Here is a 21,196-nt window from a genome sequence, read left to right as displayed (position 1 = left end):
TTATTTGAAATGATAATCTTGTTGGGTAGAGTATCCTAGGTTGCAGGTTTTTTCCTTTCAGGACTTTGAATGTATCGTGCCACTCCCTTCTGGCCTGCAAAGTTTCTGCAGAGAAACCAGCTGAAAGCCTTATAGGGGTACCTTTGTAACTGACTCTTTGTTTTTCTCTTGCCGCCTTTAGAATCCTCTCTTTATCTTTAGCTCTTTCCATTTTGATTAAGATATGTCTTAGTGTGGGTCTGTTTGGGTTCATCTTGTTTGGGACCCTCTGTGCTTCTTATTCCTTGAAATCCGTCTTCTTCTTTAGATTTGGAAAGTATTCAGCCATAATTTCTTCAAATTTTCGATCTCCTTTTCTCTCTCTTCTCTTTCTGGAACCCCTGTTGTGCGTACGTTGCCACAGTTTTTATTATCCCATAGATCTCGTATGTTGCTTTTATTTTTGTTTCCTTTTGTCTTTCTGTCTGCTGTTCTGATTCAGTGATTTCCATTATTCTATCTTCCAGATCACTTATTCGTTCTTCTGTGTTATTTAGTCAGCTATTCATTGCTTCTAGATTGGTCTTTAGCTCAGTAATTGTCTAATTTTTATTGGTTCCTCTTTATAGTTTCTAGTTCCTTGTTACAGTGATCTGCATTTCTACTGATAATCTTTTTTAATTCCTTTCGCATTTTTATTACCTCCTTTTTGAACTCAGGGTCTAGTAGACTGGTGAGGTCTACTTCATTATTTGTTCTTTCAGAGGATTTCTCTTCTTTCAACTGGCAGTAGTTTCTTTGCTGTCTCATTTTACTTAACTTTCTCTGTCTCTATGAATTTAGGAGAAACCGTTATCTACTGTGATCTAAAAGGGCTGTTTCCATATGGGAGCATCCCTGTGTAGACTGTACGAGTCCAATATTTTTGTGGCAAGGGCTGTTTTTGATCTGGATGCCAGCCACGTCTTTCCTCAGGGAATGCTGGCTCTTAGCCCCTTGATAGGGAGTGTGACTTGCATTATGGTGTCCAGAGACTGCACAGCAGTGTTGGACAGGGCCTCCTCTTTACTCTGTGGCTGTCACAGCCCTGTCAGGGGCGGGGTCTGCTCCCCAGTTCTTGGACTAGAAGCCCTGAGATCCAGGTTCTATAAGGCTCTGTTGCCCTTGAGTGCCTGCTCTGTCCCAAAGGATGTGACCAGTGAAGCAAGTGAGGCCCAGGGAACCTATGTGCTGTCCATGCAGGCATCCGTGGTTTTGCCCAGAAGCAGCCCAAGGTTGTGTGCGTCCCTTACTCCACTGTGTTTGTCCCAGACCTAGTGCTAGGCTGCAGTGTGGAGTGGGCTGGTTCTGGGGGCTGAAGTGCTGTGGCTGCAGGAATCAAGATAGTTATGCTGCTCCCTGGGGCCCGGACTGCCTCTGTGGCAGGCCTCTCCCAGGACCTGTGTGCCCCAGATCTGTGGTGTGGGGTGGGTGGAACCAGAGGGCTCCCTCTGGAAATGAACTGCTGTATACTCCTCCCCAGGGACTGTCCGCCCAAGACGTGCATTTCTGTGGTGCCACTTGACAAAGACTGCCCCTACCCTGTGAGCTCTGAAAATGGGCTTCGAGGCCAGACCCGCCACCTTCATGTGTGAGCCCACAATGTCTGCCACGTCTGGACCCACCTCCACCTGTGCGAGCACTGATCATGGCTCCAATGCCAGACCCACGGCTGCCATGTGTGTGCTGTGCTGACAGTGGGCTTTGAGATTTGGCATGGACCACTCCCCAGGCCTTCTGGGCTGTCTCCACACAGCTAGAACGAGTCCCCTCCAAGGGCCCTTCTGCCCGAGACTTAGCGCCTAGCCACCGAGCACTAGCGGCCCTGCCCAGCACACATTTCAGACTTTTGGGAGTGTGGTGAGGTAGCAGCCGTCAGCTCCCCGCTCTCTCCTCCATGATTACTAGCAAGCCAGCATGCACACGCTCCTCTTGAGCAAAGTCCAGGCCCCACCCATCCCAGCTGACCTCTTAGCAGGAAAAGAGGTTCCCCAGGACAAGGGTCTATGTGTGGACTTTCACAGATCCTTCTCAGCAGTGCTGGTTCCATCCTGATGCCTTTTTCTTCCTTTCTTTTTTTAAAAATTTCCAACCTGCTTATGTGGAGATCTTTCTTGCAGCTTTGGTTGTATAAGAGATCTTCTACAGCTTCCAGTTGATTTTCTATGAGAATTGTCTCACATGTAGATGTATTTTTGATTTTGGGGGAAGGTGAGCCTCACGTCCTTCTACTCCTCCATTTCGGTCCTTCTGAGTGATTCTTAACTCTGATTATGCATTAGACAAGGGGTCATCAAACTATGGCCTGTAGGCTAAATCTGATTCATCTTCTTATTTTGTAAATAAAGCTTTATTGGAATATCTTTAGGCTCATTCATTTACATATTGTCTATGGTTGCCTTCATGCTACAACAAGAGTTAAGTAGTTGCAGTGGAGAACTTATGGCCCCCAAAGCCTAAAATATTTACTATCTGGCTCTTTATTGAAAATTTTTGCTGACCCCTGCATTAGACTCTTCACAGAGAAGATTAAAAATAATATTATGTCTGTGTTGCACCACGGATAATTAAACAAGATTTTGGAGTGGGATTTGGGGAGTTGGTGCAAAAACGAATGTTTTTTAAAAGCATCTCACATGAATATAATGTGTAGCCAGAATTAAGAAACACAAATAGATGATCCCTACCCTGCAAGGGTATATTTGACTTACTGGAAAAAGAAACTTACAAAAATTAATAAAGGTACAATGGATATATCTATAATGGAAACATTTACAAAGTTCCAAGGGAGCACAGCATAGGGAGCATTTTACTTCCTTAGGGAAGTTTTCTCAGAGAGACATTTAAACAGATTCTTGAAGGGTGAATCTACTGGTAGACAAGATCCGCTGCGGGTGGTGATAGGGAGAGAAGGAGAAGAGAGAACAGCATATGCAAAAGCACATAAGTAAGAAAGAGTGTGGCCCATTCAAGAAATGACCAGAAGCTCAGTGTGGCCAGAACACTGAGAGGGAAGAGGGAGTGAGATCATAGAATATAAAGCCAGAAAGTAATGGTCAAACTGGGAGGGGCTTTGTATGCTAAGATGTTTGCAATTTACTGTGTTGACTTTCATTTAGAAGTTGAATGGAAAATTGAGTGTCTCTAAATCTCAGTATTTTCATCCGTAAAATAAGTAGTTAGCCGCATAATTGCCAAGAGTCCTCTAGCTCTAAAATATAGCGCCCCCCCCACCCCGCCCCGAGAGACTGTGTCAGCTATTTCTTTTGACACTCTCAGGACTGAGAACGTACTTGAGTTTATATGAATGGCATGACTTTTGTAGTATTGGGTCACCTGACTATCTCCTGTAATCGATCCCTTTATTTTAATAGTACAAATGAGGTCAATGCTACTTCGTGGATTTACCATGAGGATTTGAGAAAGCACACTTCTGGAGGAGAAGCATCTTGCCTGGTCAATGCATTAAGGCCCTTAATAAAGAGTATAACATAATGATAAAATACCTGTAAAATACTTTATGTTTCAGGCAGAGAGGGGCTATAAAATGGGGACAGTTTTATTGTTAAAATTCACATTCTTCCCAGTTAGTACTAGTGCTTATTATTATGGCTTAGCATTTGCAAGTCCCTACACTCAAAACTTGCTGTGTGAATTACTGTGGAAGCTCTTCAATATGATATCTTGTTTTTCTATTTTACAGCTTCTCATTTCTATCAGGCTCTAGATTGTAATTTCATCTCTGTTCAACACTTACTGGTATCACTGTATCTCTACTCGTATCTCTAATAAACGACATGTTATTGGTTTCATATCTTTAAGTGAAGTTTTTCAAGTTCTGGTGTATATTGAATATTCTATTTACCTCTTGCAGGGTCTCCCCAAGTGTACAGAATAGCCAGTGAATCAAAACATAATATGTGCTCGGCTCAGTGATTGAAACGTCCAAGACTCTAAGGCAGCCCAGTCTCTGTTTTCTGACTCATTTTATCAAGCATTCTATCTAAGGTAGATGAATGGACTGAATATTTTCAGATGTATTTTAGAATGATGCAAGTTGAAATATAAAGACATCTTTGAAACTCCAACAAGAGCTTTTAGGAAAAAATGTTATAATTTCTGTCATTTGAACATCAAAGGTTTCTACTAAAGGAGATGCTTTGAATACATTTAAAAAATGCTTTTCAATTAGTAACTTTTGCCCTCTCCCCACCAAAGAAAATTATAGAGAAACTCTAGACTACTGGCCACTGTTGACCCCTTTGCCCTACTTTTTCTTCACAGACGTTGATGAGTGTGCTGAAGGGCGCCATTACTGCCGTGAGAACACGATGTGTGTCAACACCCCAGGTTCCTTCATGTGCATCTGCAAAACTGGATACATCAGAATTGATGACTACTCATGCACAGGTAAACAGTGACTATTTGTGAAATAAAATCTTTCTGTGCCTTAAATTTACTTTTAAAAGTTCCTTTTAACTCTAAGTGTTTGGAGAAGTGTGCCATAAATGCCCCCTTACAACAAAACAAGTTATAAGCAACAGCATATCTTCTTGATTTGGTAGTTAATTCTGAATCTGTTCTAAGGAAAGGGCTAGCTCCTTGCTCTGGGTAAGAAATTCCTATTAGAAATGTAAAGATAAACGGAGGAACAAAATCAATATTTTACTAATTTTATACTTAAATAGTATTTATACTCAAAACTTGTGTGAATTCTATGGCAAATCTGAGAAACACCCTTAAATAATATTTCCTTTACATGACAGTTGACTTTTGAATAGAGGAATAATGACATAAGTAATGTAATGTTTTCAGAAATAGATCCGTGGAGTGCTAGGAAATGGGAAGAGTGTCTTCATGCCTCTGGGGAGTACAGTGGAGTATCTACTTCAAAGAAGTTTTGCTTATGTTTGTGCTATGAAATATCACTCCCCTCAGTAGCATCCAGAGTCCTCCTCAGGGATATCTCGAGTGTTAGTAATGTCTGAAGTTGGTCCTAGGATAAGACAACCTATTCACTTCATATTCTGTAGAATATGAAAGAAAGTGGTGCTAACAGAGTAGCTTACAGCCTATGGGGATTGAAGAAATGTGGGTGTGAAATACAACATTCTTTTGGCTTTTTTTTTAAATAGAAGAAACATATACATACCATATTTTAGAAAAACATATAAAGTCATAAAACTGGAGAGCACTTAAAGTGTTATCTTGTCATTTTTACTCTTATGTCCCCATCATAAGTTGAAAATATCATAAGTTGAAAATGCATTTAATGCACCTAGCCTACCAAACATCATAGCTTAGCCTAGCCTACCTTAAACGTCCTCAGGACACTCACATTAGCCTACAGTTGGAAAAAATCAACTAACACAAAGCCTATTTTATAATAATGTGTTGAATACCTCATGTAATTTATTGAATACTGTAGCGAAAGTGAAAAACAGAATGGTTCTAAGTGTATCGGTTGTTTACACTTGGTTCGCTGCCGCTGCCCAGCATCGCAAGAAGGTATCATACTGCATATCACTAGCCTGGAAAAAGATCAAAATTCAGAATTCGAAGTACATTTACTACAGAATGTTTATCACTTTCGTACCATCATGAAGCTGAAAAGTCGTAAGTCGAACCATTCTAAGTGGGGACTGTCTATACTTGATATCCTGTTTATTAGTTAGAGCAAAGGGACTGTCCTTCCTCTAAATTCAAGTGTAGCATTTATATAAAAACAGAACGATGAAAATAAAATGTAATGAGAATTGCCTTCTCAGTCTATGGAGAATAACCAAAGATATTCTGAAGGTAGAAAATATATTTAACATAGAGTTGCCAGTGGATTTACAGATTCTTGCTTTTTTGTCAGTTCATCCTAAACATTTCCACATTATGGGAACAATTCTGCACTTTTCTTTAGAAAAAATATAATCACACTGAGTGGCAAAGTATCCTGACGGAGCACTATGGAGAGATTTTTCAACATAAAAAGGGAATATAAAAGAACAAGTCTTAGTGAATACATGAAGAATAAAATAAACAGTTTGCCGTAATATTGGTAATATCAATAAATCTGCATTCCAATGTAATGGCTAACAGAACAAAACAAAAAAACTAAGATAAAACTACTTGAGTGATATTTTGAGATGTACTCATTAAAAATAAAAATGCTAGCAATTTTCAAGGAGTCTGCTAATTCTTCGGCATTAGAGACTTAAAAAGCTTTGTATATTTTTGTACTTCCTAGTGATTCTTTTTGTTTTTCTTACAATCTTAAAAAGTGTTAGAGTTAGAGACAAGTAAGGAAGAGTACACGACACAAGATTTGACCTAGTGTTGAATGAGGAGTGTTTCTTGGGGGAGGGTATTTTCAAGAGGTTCATTTCCATCCTGAGCCTGTCTGTTGGCTGTAAATCCAAGGACTAGTTCAGCTGTCATCCCTTACAGAGCATCTTCTGCTTTGGCTTTACCTCTCCCAGTGTATTTTCTTTCCAAATAAAATCCCACAAATTGCTGGGGTGTTTTTTTTGGACTACTTATGGAGAATTTCCCCTTAAGATTTCAAAGCATCTAATGATAAAAATGAAGTGTCCTTTTGTAGGAATACCAAGGAAGGCCAAAGTCACCTTAGAAAAGCTGTTCAGGCCGTGATTTTTTGCCTAAGGAGCCAGAGCCAGGAATTTCATGATCTGGCAGGTGATGGAATGTGTTTCCTTAATGATGCACCAGTGTTTCCAGCTAGCACCACTATTTCTATGTTTCCGTTTAAAGAAGAGAGACTTTCTTGCCCTGAAATTTTCTACCTACTATGAGTAGGTCTGCAAATTTGAGAATTTCCATCCGTACATAAAAGTTGGATTTCCTTGGGAATATGAGTGGATTTTACTTTGTCCTCCAGAGTCAGGTGATCTTTGACACAACATTTTATGCTAAACCATGCAGGGCCAGCACATATTTAGGGTTCCTGTAAAGGCAATGAATGTTTAAATTTTTCCTCGTTGTATCTTTTCCTCTGCCCTTTAGCATTAGCATCTGAACAGAAGGCTTGAAGAAGGCTTGACTCCTCTATGATGTGGGTTTGCCTTATGGCTGAAGGCATCTAGGCAGTACCTTTTCAAGAACTCTCATAAGACCAGAGTAGGACTTTATATGTCTGATAAAGATGGGGATTTATTTTCTCTGAAGTTTAGAAACAGACATTCACATACTTGCAGGAGTAGGCCTTCCAGAATAAATGTCAGAACACCACTGCAGAGCCATTCTCTGATGTTTGTGACTGAGCTCTTGAAGTTCTGAATTTGTTTTGTTTCTGTATCCCTGCCCCTCTTTGCTATTGAAGAGCACCCTGCCATAGTGTAACAAGTGACATTGTCAATGCTGTACCCAGCAGACTCTCAAATGTGCTAACCCCATCTGAAAATTAATCATGGACATTCTAATTTAAGGAAGAATCCAAGGCAATACATGTTACTTTATAGTCAGGAGCTTTGATCAATAAAAGAAGCCTTTTTTTGCTTTTATAACCTTGTAGTCTGGCATAGAAATTATATATGCTATAGAGTAATCACCTTCCACAGCTGGTAGAATTGCACAGATTTTTTGTTTGTTTGTTTCACTTTCAGATAATTTGAGTTATATTTTTGCCATGATGAGAAAATTTTGGAGATGGAAGCATTCTTACAGATAATCTAATCCAATTTCCTAACTTCTACAAATGAGGAAATTGAGGCTCAGAGAGATTAATTGCCTTACCTATGGTTATACAGTCAGTGAGAAGCAAAAGGGGGCCAGAGGATAAGACTTTTTATTCTTCGCTCTTACATTAGTCACCATTGGTTTAATTTGCAACAACACAAAAATAAGGGGAGAAGACTCATACTTTATCTAGAACTGCATTATTCAATTTATAATATTCAGTAGTTAAACTGCGTTTCTATAGTTTCACTTCATTAGCTTCAACTCCAAGAGGAACTTCCCCCTACAGATCGTATAGTAATAATCCTAAATCAGAAGTCAGTAGAAAACATAGAAATTGCCATTTTCTGGGCCTCTGACTCTATTATGCAGTTTCACTGATGACTCAGTTGCACCATTTGCATAGTTTACACTCTTGATAAAGTGTCGATGCAGCACTTTATATTCTTCTGAACTCATTAATATAATTTTCCTTCCAGTGATGGTGTTCTTTTTCTAGTTAATACTTCATAATCTCTGTCCTCATATCCTGTCCTATTCTAGAATAAAGCATGGTTATACCTACAAGAAAAGAGAAAGGAAGGAAGGGAGGGAGGCAGAGAGGGAGGGAAGGGGGAAGGAAGGGAGGAAAGAAAGGATAGAAAAGGCAGAGGGAAGGGAAGGAAAAGGGTTTGGTTTATATGAGCCAAGATGTTAGAAGCCCATTCCTCCATCTCTCTGATTACAAAAATAACTTAATTTTCATGAATAACAAAGTGTCTTTATTATTTATCTAGACTAATGCCTTTCTTGGTTTACTCACATAAGCACTGATTAAATTGGGCAAATCTTTCTGAGTCTTACTAGACAGCTCATCTTGAAACTAGTCTTGTGTAATGCACAAAGAATAAGATAGCTCTGGAAATAAAGATGGGATCAAGAATTTTGGAATTATCAAAGGATAAAAATATTCTGAAGGAAAAGACATTCATTTCAGATCTTCCCGATATATCTCTCTGCTTTGAGTATTACAACTAAAAAACAGAGTTCTCATTCTTTTTTTGTGTTGATGAGCTTGTAATCTTCCCACTCTTGTGTAGTTTTTTAGAGTGGGAACAGGAGAATGGGAAGGGTGGACCAGTCTACCACCAAGGAATGGAAAAGGTCTTGTCCAACTTAGAGAGAAAATTCATCCTTTAGGGCAGTGGTTGTCCAACAGGGGCGGTTTTGTCTTCCTACCTGTCAGAGGTTATTTGACAATGTCTGGACACACTGTTGGTTATCACAACTGTGGGGAAAGGGGGTTGCTACTGGCCTAATGATAGGTAGAAGCCAGAGACATGCTAAACATCCTATAATATTGTTAGACTAGCTATCCTCTTGAGGAAATGTCTTATTTTTCTGGAACCCTTTCAACTGGGAGCTTTTCTCTGGTTACTTTCCAACTGAGTCATTAATCTTTATCCTGCACAGGACATCCAGTATAAGACAGCCCCCCATAATAAAGAATTATATGACCCAAAATGTCAGTGGTGCCAAGGTTGAGAAGTTAGGGTCACCCACTCGAAACTGTAGGATGTACACTTTCTTTTTAATTTCCCTTTTCCTCTCCAGGTTTCTTTTAGGCCTTGTATAGTGATGTCTTCTCTCAGTTCTTGAGGTACCCAGTGTCCTTCCAATGGCCTTTGGCCACAAAATGGACCCCTTCTCAGTAAGGCCCACTCTCCCCCAAGCTCTTTCCTCTCCTTTTCTCTTATCAAAAACCTGTTCTTAAGACTCACAGACATAGAGAACAGACTTGTGGTTGCCAACGGGAAAGGGAGGTGGGGGAGGGATGGATTGGGAGTTTGGGGTTAGCAGATGTGAACTGTTATATATAGAATGGATAAACAACACGGTCCTACTGTATAGCACAAGGAACTATATTCAATATCCTACAATAAACCAGGATGGAAAAGAATATGAAAAAGAATGTATAGATAGATAACTGAATAACTTTGCTGTACAGCAGAAATTAACACAACATTGTAAGTCAACCATACTTCAATAAAATAAATTTAAAAAAACCTGTTCTTAGCTTAACAAGTGGAAAAATCGCAGACCTCACAGAGGTGGCAGAGGGGATTTCTTAGGGCCTCTCAAATTACGCTATCCTGATGCCTCCCCAGTAGCTTTCCACTGACCCTGACTGCTTCCGTTTTTCCAGAGCTTCTAATGCAGGCTTTGGTCCATGTTACATATCACAGAAGGTCCATAAAGTATCTGAGCACAAGAAATTCTTCTGGATACTTGATTTTTGTTGTTAAACAAAGAGCCTCCTCTGGTGTTCCCCCAAGGAGTTTTACTTCTTAAAGTACTTAACTTTTTACAGCATCGAAAACTCCTAGCACTTACATTTTATGATCTCGTTGTAGTTACTTCTTTTTCTCTAACAAGGTCAATACTGACTTTTTAAAAAAAAAATTATTATTACCATCCTATTTGTTGGGCTTTATTACTGTTGGTTTTCTAGCATTTTCAAGAGTTTTAGATGCTATTGACATGCACAGAAGGTTGCAGAGGATTTACTACTGGGCAACCAGAGCAAAGATTTTAAGTCCGTTGTAACCCATGCGTGGCCTTTTCTCAAATAGCTGTCTCCTTTTTGTGTGTTTCTTTGAAGTTCCCTATTAATTAATGCTAGAAAAGGTCATTTGCTTAAAGTGCTTAAAGAGATGGTATTTTGGAAAGGCAGCGTAACATTATTCTTTTTCATTCTGCAGTCTTCCAAAAAGAATGGAACTTGAAGCTGATAATTTATTGTATGGATGTACAATAACTTTATTATCAACGGTTTAAAAATAGCTCTCGTTGGGTTTATCAAAATCACAAGTACGGAAGAAGGTAGATAATTCATTGTGTGGGTACCATGATAATTACTGGTATATAAATAGTGAAGGAAGTAAGAATATTGTGGACAACGGCAGAGAGGATAGGGGGCCAGGAGAGGCACAGATCAGAGAGAACAGTGATAAAGAAGAGGAAGTGAAAATATGCATATCAGCACTCACAAAGCTCCTAAATAAACGTCATTTTAGTTATAAAAAGCCTTGGCTCTTTATCTTTAGTAAAATGCCTAGCACAGAAGAAATCTTTAATAAACATTAGCTACAGTTATTGTCGTTGTCTCTATTGTGATTAGAGAAGTGATCCTCTTGAGGAAATGTCTTCTGTCCCTAGGAGTTTTTCAACTGGGCACTTCTCTCTGGTTACTTTTCAATGGAGTTATTTTTATTATTATTATAAATAGATAGCCTTGCCGGAGCCATGGATTCAACATGTTTTTATTTAGTCAACTGACTTATTATGTACCTGGGAATAGGGGCTTAAAAAAGAAAGAGAAACCTTGGTGTAACTGAATAGCACTCTCTCTGGAAGTTAGAAAAGTCCTCCCATGGGAGGATTTGTTGTACTTCCTGGGATCAGGGAGGTTCCTCCTATTCTTGAGAATGAGTGTTAGATGGGGAGGCTTGGAGCTAGATATCTGCTTCCAGGGCCTATGGTGGACACTAATCTACCTGGAGTAGAGTCTGTGGCCTCCAAAGAATGAGTGAGTCTGGTCAGTTCTCAAGCAGGGCACATTTTATGAGCCTGGCTGCTTCCATGTGGATTTCTTTTCCAAAGAATCAAAATCAGCAATCAGACAATCCTGCCATCTGGCCACTAGTTGCCATGACAGTTGGGAAAGACTTTTGCATTTTTATGAGCAATCACTCCAAATTGTCTTTTTCTGGAATCAGCATTACAAAATACGATACAATTGTGGCATATTTCAGAAAATATGAAGAGTCAGATTTGGGGTGTTAAATATGGCCTTTAATGCTAAAAGCTGCATCATTCATCTCCTGTGGTTTGCTATATATTATTATGCTGTGTAGTTATTATTGAGTAACTTGAACATCTAAACATGGTCACAAAAGCAAATTAAAGTACCAAGCCTTAGGACTCAAAGAATTAATAATGAAAAGCAGTTTTTAAACAAACATAATCAAGAATACCTCTCTAGAAGAATGTGTACTGTGGTTACCAGGAAGGGTTAATGTTTAGAAAACTTCAGACCATGTTTGGAAAACTTGCAGAGAACAGAGAAGTGAGACTCGTCTGCACAGTGAGTGTGGAGGCCAAGGCAATGTGCTTATCTCTTTTCTGAAACACATATATGCATGCATACAATTAGCAATCAGCTCAAAATGGAAGAGGCTCAAAGGTTCAGGGAACTGAATTGCCTTTTTCAAGATGAAAAGCTTGGAAAAGAGCCTGTGCTATCTGAATCTGTCAGTGAGTGGGGGTCACACACCAGCACCCACGTAGCAGTTTCCAGGCTTGTCAAAGCCTTTAGTCAGCATCTCAGTGCAGCCCTCGTATCCATGTCTGACCTCCAGCCCGGCCGTGGTTTGATCCAAGCACCCGGTGATGTGTGTCCACACAAGCTTGCCTCTGTGCAAGCTCATCTGAGCACTGAGATGATGGGAGCCGCCTCATTAGGCAGCCTCACTTGCTTTGACTTGGTTGGTAAACTCTAATTCACCTTTGTCCCAAACGGATTATAGTTTGAGTTTTATTGTGAGACTTTTATGTGAAGAGCACAGAGCTGAAAACTCACATAGGGGAATAAAAAGATTATACATGCCAGGAGTGTACTAATAGTGGTGTCTTAGCAACAGACACCTGTGGAGGACAGGATTATTGAAGTTGAGGTTTAATAGATGCCTTTCACTTTCTTCCTTTATTGTTGGCTTTGACATGTTAGCCGGAATGGAAGTTTGGCTTTCCTTGTGCCTCTTCACTGTGTGCTCCATGGAACAGAGTTCATCGTCTGGCTCTGCTGCTGATCTAATCTTGCAGTGGGTGTGTATCTACCTGGTGACATCGCCCTGTCTTGGTGTTCCCCTTTTCTCCCCAGCCCAAGGTGCCTTTGCAGTGTCACATCCAGGTCACGGGTTTGGGCTCAGAGGGTGAGTTTCTTCTCTCAAATCTGGAGGCTCCTGTCTCCTGTGTGCCTCTGCTGGGGAATGGCAGAGCCTCTCTCGTTGTTTGGGTAATGCTTTCACCAGTCTATCTGTCGCCATGTATTTCAGTGATTGGTACTTTCTTCAGAAAAATTCTGATACCACATAAGAGGTTGCTTAAACTAAGTTCTTTTATCAAAGGGACTAATATTGTATTAGTTATCTACTGCTGCATAACAAATAACCCTCAAATTTAACAGCTTAAAACAGCATGTAATTATTGGCTCACAGCCTGTGGGTCAGGTGTCTGGGTGTAGAATAGCTGGGTCCTGTCCTTCAGGGTCTCTCAGAAGGCTACAATCAAGGTGTCCACCAGGGCTGGGGAAGGGTTTTTCTTTAATCTTACCTTTGTAGTTGTTGGTGGATTCAGTTCCTTACTGGCTGTTGACTGTTGATTGCCCTCAGCTCCTTGCCATGTGGGCCTTTCCAACATGGCAGCTCGCTTCATCAAAGCCAGTCAGAGAGAGAGCCTGCTGGCAGGACGGGACCAACATCTTTTGTAACCTAACCACAGAAATGACATCCTATTGCCTTTGCTGTAGTATATTGGTTAGAAGAAAATCACTTAGGTCCAGCCTATACTAAAGAGGGGGATTACACAAAGGCATGTCTATCATGAGGTGGAGATCGCTGGGAACCATCTTAAAGGCTGCCTACTACAGACATTAAATATTATCAATAGTTAACTAACCTGCTTCAGCTAAGTACTGATAAAGAGCACCAGGTTAAGAGTAATGAAAGAGTAGTAAAAACTCATTGTGTAAGAACTGTGTGTGAGTGATTGTGAAAAATTCATGATATGTCACACATTTCTTTCACTTTTCTTGACACCAGAGCTTTGATCTGGGTGCATAGTAGGGTTATTGTCCAATTTAATACATGGAGATGGTATAAATAAATCATTACTGTACATTGTGGTACATTCTGTAACAAAGGAATGTGCAGAGAGCTGTGGCCACCCCAGAAGAAGCAGTGAGTAATCTGGTTTAAGCCCAGTTTGGGGCAGGCATCACTAAGTGACATTTAAATTGAGGTTTTTAAGGATGAACAGACATTTCAGGAGAGGAAGAAGTGAGAGAAGGCATTTCAGGACGAAGGAAGAGTAGGTACCAAAGTATGGGTTGTTGTATAATAGCAAGTTTAGTGTGAATGGAATTGTTAGAGATAAAGCCAGAAAACCCTGTGGAAATTCTAAGATACATTTCATGGTTTCTAAAACATTTCACTGAGTCTGTGCACCTTCTAACTGAGATGTGCATGTTGAAGTGTCCATGTTTTGCTTTGTTTTTGTTTTATGTTACTTTTCTTTTTTGCTGAAAAGTTGATTATTAAACTGATGATACTTCTAACCATCAATGCAGAGCTAGAATCAAGGTGATAGGATATTTCATTTCAAAGAAGACAGAATGCTTTTTCAGTGTTCTTGGGACCCCATGAAAGAATAATTTCAGTATGTCCCAATGAGAACCGAATTTAGAATTTTTCTAGAACAAAATCATAACCATTAAGTCACTACCTGAGGCATTTTTATACAGTAGAGGTGCACATACATATCCATTAAATGTTAGGAAATGCAATAACAGCAAACAACAACAAAAAAGATAGGAAATGCCTAAGAGTTCCATAGAGCTTCTCTCTTTAGTTGGTCCAAGTCAAATCTTAATCTCCTCTCTGGGCCCCTCTTCTCCATGAATATTTTGTGGCGTTTTAGTGTACAGATACTATCTTATTCAGACTTCTTGGATTTGAATCTTTGTTCTGCTGTCTACTAGCTGTGATCTTGAGCAATTTATCTAACCTCTTAGCCTCAGTTTCTTCATCTTTAAAGTGCAAAAATATTACATACTTTATACGTTGTTTTTATTTATTTATTTTTAACATCTTTATTGGAGTATAATTGCTTTACAATGTTGTGTTAGTTGCTGCTGTATAACAAAGTGAATCAGCTATATGTATACATATATCCCCATATCTCCTCCATCTTGTAAGACGAAGCATGCAAAGTCATCAGCATGACAGCTGAGACGTAGTAAGCATTTAGAAGTGATAGTTATTATCGTTACCAGTTGTGGTGAACAGAATAATGTCCCTCCAAAGATGTCCGCATCCTCATCCCCAGAACCTTTAAATATGTTTCCTTACATGGCAAGAGGAACTTTGCATATCTGATTAAGGTTAAAGACCTTGAAATGAGGAGATTATCCTGGATCATCTGGGTGGGCTCAATCTATTCACATGAGTTCATTAAAGAGAAGAACTTTTCCCGGCTGTTGTCAGAGGGAAATGTGACTATGGAAGAATGGTCAGAGAGTTACAACATTATTGGCTTTGAACATGAAGGGGGGGCCCTGGACTGGAATAGCCTCTAGAGGAACAACCTGAAGAAGCTGGAAACATCAACAAACAGAGCCTCCAGAAAAGAATGCAGCCCTCTGGACATCTTGATTTTAGCTTGGTTGGACTTCTGACCTATAGAACTATAAGATAATGAATTTATGTCATTTCAGGCCATTAAGTTGAGAGTAATTTGTTATGGTGGTAATAGAAAGCTAATATACTATTATTATTAGCTAACACTGTTGAATTGTCCAAAACTATATTTAAAAAATGATTCTCAGTTCCCATCTCTTTTCTAATTGTTGAGGAGCAACAATTCAGTTCCAGTAATACTGGAGCAAGTCTGATGTTTGTGGGGAGAGTTAGAAAGATAGTCTATTAAGTAGAGAGGGGATCCAGTTCATATTTATGTCCAAATTCCTCACTTTAATGATTGAGTTGCTTTTTTCATATTTGGTTTTTGGTGTAAAAGTTTAGGGTGCTCGTTATTTTAAAAACATTTTCCTAGTCTGCTTCTAATGAACACAAACACATGTATCGATACAAACACACAAAATTATGCAGAAATAGACTATACATTTACCCAAACACAGTAAACCCAATGATGACAATACATTTCCCATCTGCCTACTTTTAAAAATGTTCTGAACTTCATAATATGAAGAAAGTCGGCAGACAGTAACTTTGAAAACACTCTTTTAAAAACGCATGCGTAGACTTAGTTGTTGGGGGAATGCTGCTACCATAGGTCTTCAGGATGGAATGCAGGGATGTCGAGAATGACCTTTCATTCAGGAAACCTCCATGCCGGCAAGACTATATTTGAGAGTGACCAAAATTGGCTCTCAGAGGCAATATATTTGGCTGTGGGGACATCTTAATGATTGAACATTTAAACAGTCAGAGATTCATTATGAAAATCTGGAATTCCAGCCAGATTTCCAGATTGTTCCCCATTAATTCTCGGTCTGCATCACTGCACCTGAGCTATCAAATGCAGCTGAATAGTAGCAACCCTCTTAGGGGAAGAGGGTCTCCCCAGTTCATCACAAGTCCTCATCTCCCAGCCCCTGAGACTCAGCAGTTCCAGTAAGAAAACTGACGTTTGACTTTCAGAATTCCTATAGCCAGTCTGCCTTGTCCATTTACCTTATCTCTCTGACTCATGAATTAGGGTATTTTCAGTTTGCAACCTATGATTTATAGTATTAAAGTGATAATAAATATGGTCATCTTAAGCCATGGAGATTTTAATACAGAAATAATGTCAAAGGTTTGGCTTTTTTCTGAGTCATGTTCCTACCAAATCCATCAGTCACATTGAAATAAACCTCAGGAGAAGCATCAGACACTTCAGTAAATTTTGAATTCATCTGTATTGGTTTTCCTTGTGAACTTAAATAACCTTAAATAGTAATATCACAAGCAGAATATATATGCCATTCTAGTGTAGTGTTGGCCAATTTTTAACTCCTAAAAATTGAGTTCACTGCGAAGTTTATACAGAACAAATTGTTTAGAACAAAAAATTAATTGATAAGCTAGAAAAGGTCCATGGAAGTGAAACTGTTCCAAATAAGAAATGTTGTTTTGTTTTCTAATGGCCAGTCTATTCTTTGATAGAGGTAATATTTTACAAAAGGGGGTAGCAGTCAATGGCTTGTAAGGAGATGAATGCAATTATCTAAGGGAATACAACACCTAGATTCAGTTTGCAGGATTTCCCTGTGAGTTAATCAGCGAAAGAGGCTGTTACCATTTGCAAGTCCTATGCTAGAGGAGCTGGGCCAGGGGCTGTTGGCTTTAGCTTGGTTGATATTAATTATACTTTTGATTTTGTTTGGCTTCTCTTTATACACGTAACAATTAGTGATATTATCCCTCCTTTAGCAGTAAAGCTCTCCACATTTCTATGTAGAATCTGACGAGTCCCGTGATAAACAACTAAGAGAGCAGAGGGGCAGAGAGCCCTGTGTGGCTACCTACCAACTGTCCTTGTGACCACAGGCAGCTCTCAGCCTTTCTGCATCTCAGTTTCCTGTCAGCAAACAGGGAAAATATGATTTGTTTGTATGTAGTCAGCGCTCTTAGGCGCAAGTAATAGGAAAAACTCTGGCTATCTTAAAGTGATTTCCTGGAAAAGTGAAGTGGCTCAGAGAAAACATATAAAGCTTGAGAAGCAGTCTGGAAAATGTTCAGAGACCAGGGCACCTCTGGAGGCTTTGAAGCGCTAACAGTTTTCTCAGGAAGGGGCAATTATAAGATGTTGTCACCCTGCTGCTGGGGACACACAGCCCTGAACATGAGAGCTAACTATCCCATTGCTTTCCAGCCACCCACTCTACATTCAGACTTCCTGGGCAGAAGCATGGAGTTGTTTTAGTTTATGTCACACGGCTGTGTATTTGCCAAGTGACAGGAGGTTGGCTGAGATAAATGTCTTGCCTTCTTTTGGCTTCCATGGTGGGAGAGGTGCTCTGCCTCCTACCTGGACTCACACAGAGGAAGATGTTTTCAAAACACACAAGCAGTTGAGGTGCTGGATAGGCAAAGAGTGGGGCAGGGGTGGAGAGGACAGGAGAGACAGGCAGAGAGACAGAGAGAGAAGTCTATATTGTCCTTACTTCTCAGCTGATGTGGGTTCCCTGATAAGACTATAAGTAAAAGAAGGCTGAAAACCTTTCAAAGCATTATAAAAACATAACATGGTATGGTTATTGTTATTATTCCCACTGTCACTATCTCAGTTCAAACCTTCATTGCTTTTCACCTGGACGTTTTAGATGTACTACTGGCTATCTCACTGTCTGTAATTACCTCAACCACTACCACTATTACCTCAACTTTGTCACCAGCTTTGTCTTCCTATCCTGTGCAGTCATTTCCTTCTCTAGAAACTTCAGTGACTTCTCATTGTTCAGAGAGTAACACTGACACAGCTTAGCAAAGCAGTCTGTCTTCCCAGCTTCATGTCCAGCTATATCCTTCTACAAGCCACAAGCTTCTTCTGCTTTGCAAAACGACTATAGAACTTGATAAGGTACCACACTGTAATGCAAAACTTGATAAGGTACTACACTCTAATACAAATTGTGGTGTAATTGGCTCCAGTCTCGTTTTCCACCTGGATGAACCAAAGGTCTTAGCTTTTTCGGGTACTGGGAGGAAGAAAGGAAGTAGGAAGTTACGGATTTATGATCATCTGAGACTTCAGCAGTTCAATTCAAAGCATATTTAACTTTGTAAGGATTTGGCAGAGAGCATGCTCCAGAGCCTTCCAGCAGGAGAAGGCTTCAATGCTCCCAACATGTGTCAATCTCAGAGTCTAGCCCTATAACCATCCCTGTCTGCTTCTGCACACTCTCCCGCACAACAGGGTTGCACCCAAACATAGTGACCTGCACAGCAGACTCCGCTGCTGTGCGAGGGGAGTCAGCCAAGAAAACTGACCCGCTAAATGGCCAAGAACCAGGAATAGCAGCACCTGTCTCCTCCCCTTCCAGCCACGCAATGTATCACACAGTAATTGGGCAACCAAATAAAAGTAGTATTTCCATCAGCCGCATTGCTACCTCTGTCTTACTCGATTAGATTTTTAGACCCCGCTTATCCCATGTGGCAGGTTTTATTGTACCATTCTCGAAGAATGTCTTTGCTGATGTAGTTTTTACTGGCCAAAATCGCTTTCTTTCCCTTTTTCTTACTGAAATGCTACTCACCTTCTGTGAGTCAGTGAACATGGTCTCACCTGAATGAAGATTCTTTGAGTCTTCATTAGAAAGTGTGAGTTAATTTAGCAGCTAATGGCGTGAAGTTCAAGTGGATTTAGTATTCACCTTCTTAGTCACAGTATGATATTTTACTAGATTTCTTCATCTGCATTTCTATAGCTCTTAATTGTATCTGTTTACTTCTGTAATTAGTTGTTTACACATCTGTCTTCCCCCATTAAATTATACATGTTATTTGAAGACAGGCTTTTATGTCTTTTTCATCTCCACACCCACAGAGTAAAATTTGGTGAATTTAATAAATATTTCTTGAATCAGTTAATTAAAGTTGGTATCCTATCTCCATTAGAACGAGAGCAAGCAAGTGATTGGCTAAAGCATTCACACAATCAGTGCATTTTGGTGTTTTCAGAAGTAGTTTTATCAACAGAATTCAAGAATAGATCTTAGAGCTAGATAGCATCTCTGTGGAATGTATAGCTATCATCTTGTGAACGCTTTCCACATTTTAATTAACTTAATCTCATGCAGGAGATATCCCTGTTCATAGATGAGAAGAGAGGTTGAGTAACTTGCTCAAGTTCTCATTTATTCTAAGTGGAGGAATCCTATTCAAATAAGGAGAGGAAAGCACATTTGGCTAGTCTCTTCTTACATTTTAAGGAAAGCAAAACTGTCGCCAGAGTGTAACTATGTGAGCCAAACATGCATTCGTGAATTTTGTCTCTGAGTCTTACCATTCTCAAGTTCATGGCCATTAGGTTTTGTATCAGAACGAGTCCCAGGTAGCATTGTATAAGGTACCTACTACCCACTCCTTGGCATCTTCCTCAATGCCTTTGGTTTCTAGTAGGCTCACATTCCTTCTAGAGGATTAGAATGGATGTGCACTGTCACAATTCGTTACGTCCTCTCCAGCAGAACTCATAAAGCCAGGCATTCGTTAGACAACTAATTATTGAGCACTTAGACATAAGACATTGTGCTAATAATAACAAGCGCTAACATTTATTTGTGCTTACTATATGCTGGATACAGTGCTAAACCTTTTATATGCATTTTTTCATTTAATCTTATTAACCATCTTTTAGATCGGCACTATTGTCAGCCCCATTTTACATATGAAGGAACTGAAGCCAAAGAAGTTTGTGTACCATCCCAAATCTGTAAGCTTTTAAGTGATAGGGCCACTCGGGGAGGTAAAAATTGTGCCCCAGTAGTATTTTGATTTAGCAAATCAAAATGGCTGCGTGGATCAAGAGTGATTTTAAGTTCCATTCATTCAAGTTTTTCTCTGACTTCTTTTCTTAATTGAATTCTTCACTTCATATTCAGCAGCCAGTATAGTACTATACACAAGCATCACTCTGGAGCCAGAGCACCTGGGTTTGAGTTCTCTCTATGCAGCTTATCTGTATGACCTTTAGCAAGTACTTAACTCAGTGCCTCTGTTTCCTCTTCTATAAAATGGGAATGAGAAGAATAATACTTACCTTACACACTTGATATGAGGATTGGAGACTATAAATATATATATATATATATATATATTGCAGTGCTTGGCATAAGTATTTTTTTTTAATATTTATTAACTGCGATTAGGAAGACGTGTGCTTGTTGCTTTGGATGATAAAAATATAAATAATACCTATGCCTATCCCTTGGGGACTTTATAGTCTATGACATAAGATAGAAATATATTCATTTAGCCAGTTAACTAAAATTAATTAATTGCTAAACAGAGTTACAGGCAATGTACTATGGCCATTTGCTTGTACAAAATTATAAGAATGGTTGCAAAATGAGGGAAGAAAGAAATGAGGGGGAAAACATTGGCTAGAAATTAGGAAATGAGGGGTGTATGAAAGGACTTATCAGTTATTAGCTGGAAAACTCAACAGTTACTATACCTCCCTGAGACTCTTTCTCTCTTGGTAAAATGGAGAAATTATACCCACCTTATAAACGTATTATAAGGATGACTGCTGATAATATCATATATTAACACATATATGTAGAATCTCAAAAATTGGTATAGACGATCTTATTTACAAAGCAGAAATAGAGACACAGAAGTAGAAAACAAACATATGGATACCAAAGTGTGGGGGAGATGAATTGGGAGATTGGGATTGACATACACTATTGATACTATGTATAAAATAGATAACTAATGAGAACCTACTGTATAGCACAGGGAACTCTACTCAGTGATCTGTGGTGACCTAAATGAGAAGGAAATCCAAAAAGGAGAGGATATATGTATACATATAGCTGATTCACGTTGCTGTACAGTATAAACTAACACAATATTGTAAAGCAACTATACTCCAATAAAAATTTTTAAAAAAAGGATGACTGTAAAATAACATAATGTTTAACCAGACAATATGAAAT

General features: G+C 39.4%; 1 protein-coding gene across 1 annotated transcript in view; it reads left to right on the top strand.

Moving 5' to 3' along the window:
• NELL2 (neural EGFL like 2) overlaps positions 1-21,196 on the top strand; it is a 378,381-nt gene that overhangs the window by 196,977 nt on the left and 160,208 nt on the right. The window contains exon 14 of the mRNA XM_082665093.1: positions 4,303-4,428. Within this exon, the coding sequence (XP_082521219.1) occupies positions 4,303-4,428 (126 nt within the window). The remainder of the gene's footprint in view (positions 1-4,302; positions 4,429-21,196) is intronic.

Source organism: Grampus griseus (assembly GCF_964374135.1).
Source record: "Grampus griseus genome assembly, chromosome: 11".
In the NCBI taxonomy this organism is placed as follows: Eukaryota; Metazoa; Chordata; class Mammalia; order Artiodactyla; family Delphinidae; genus Grampus; species Grampus griseus.
The sequence above is the reverse complement of the archived record's forward strand: the minus strand, read 5'-3'. Positions and strand labels throughout refer to the sequence as shown.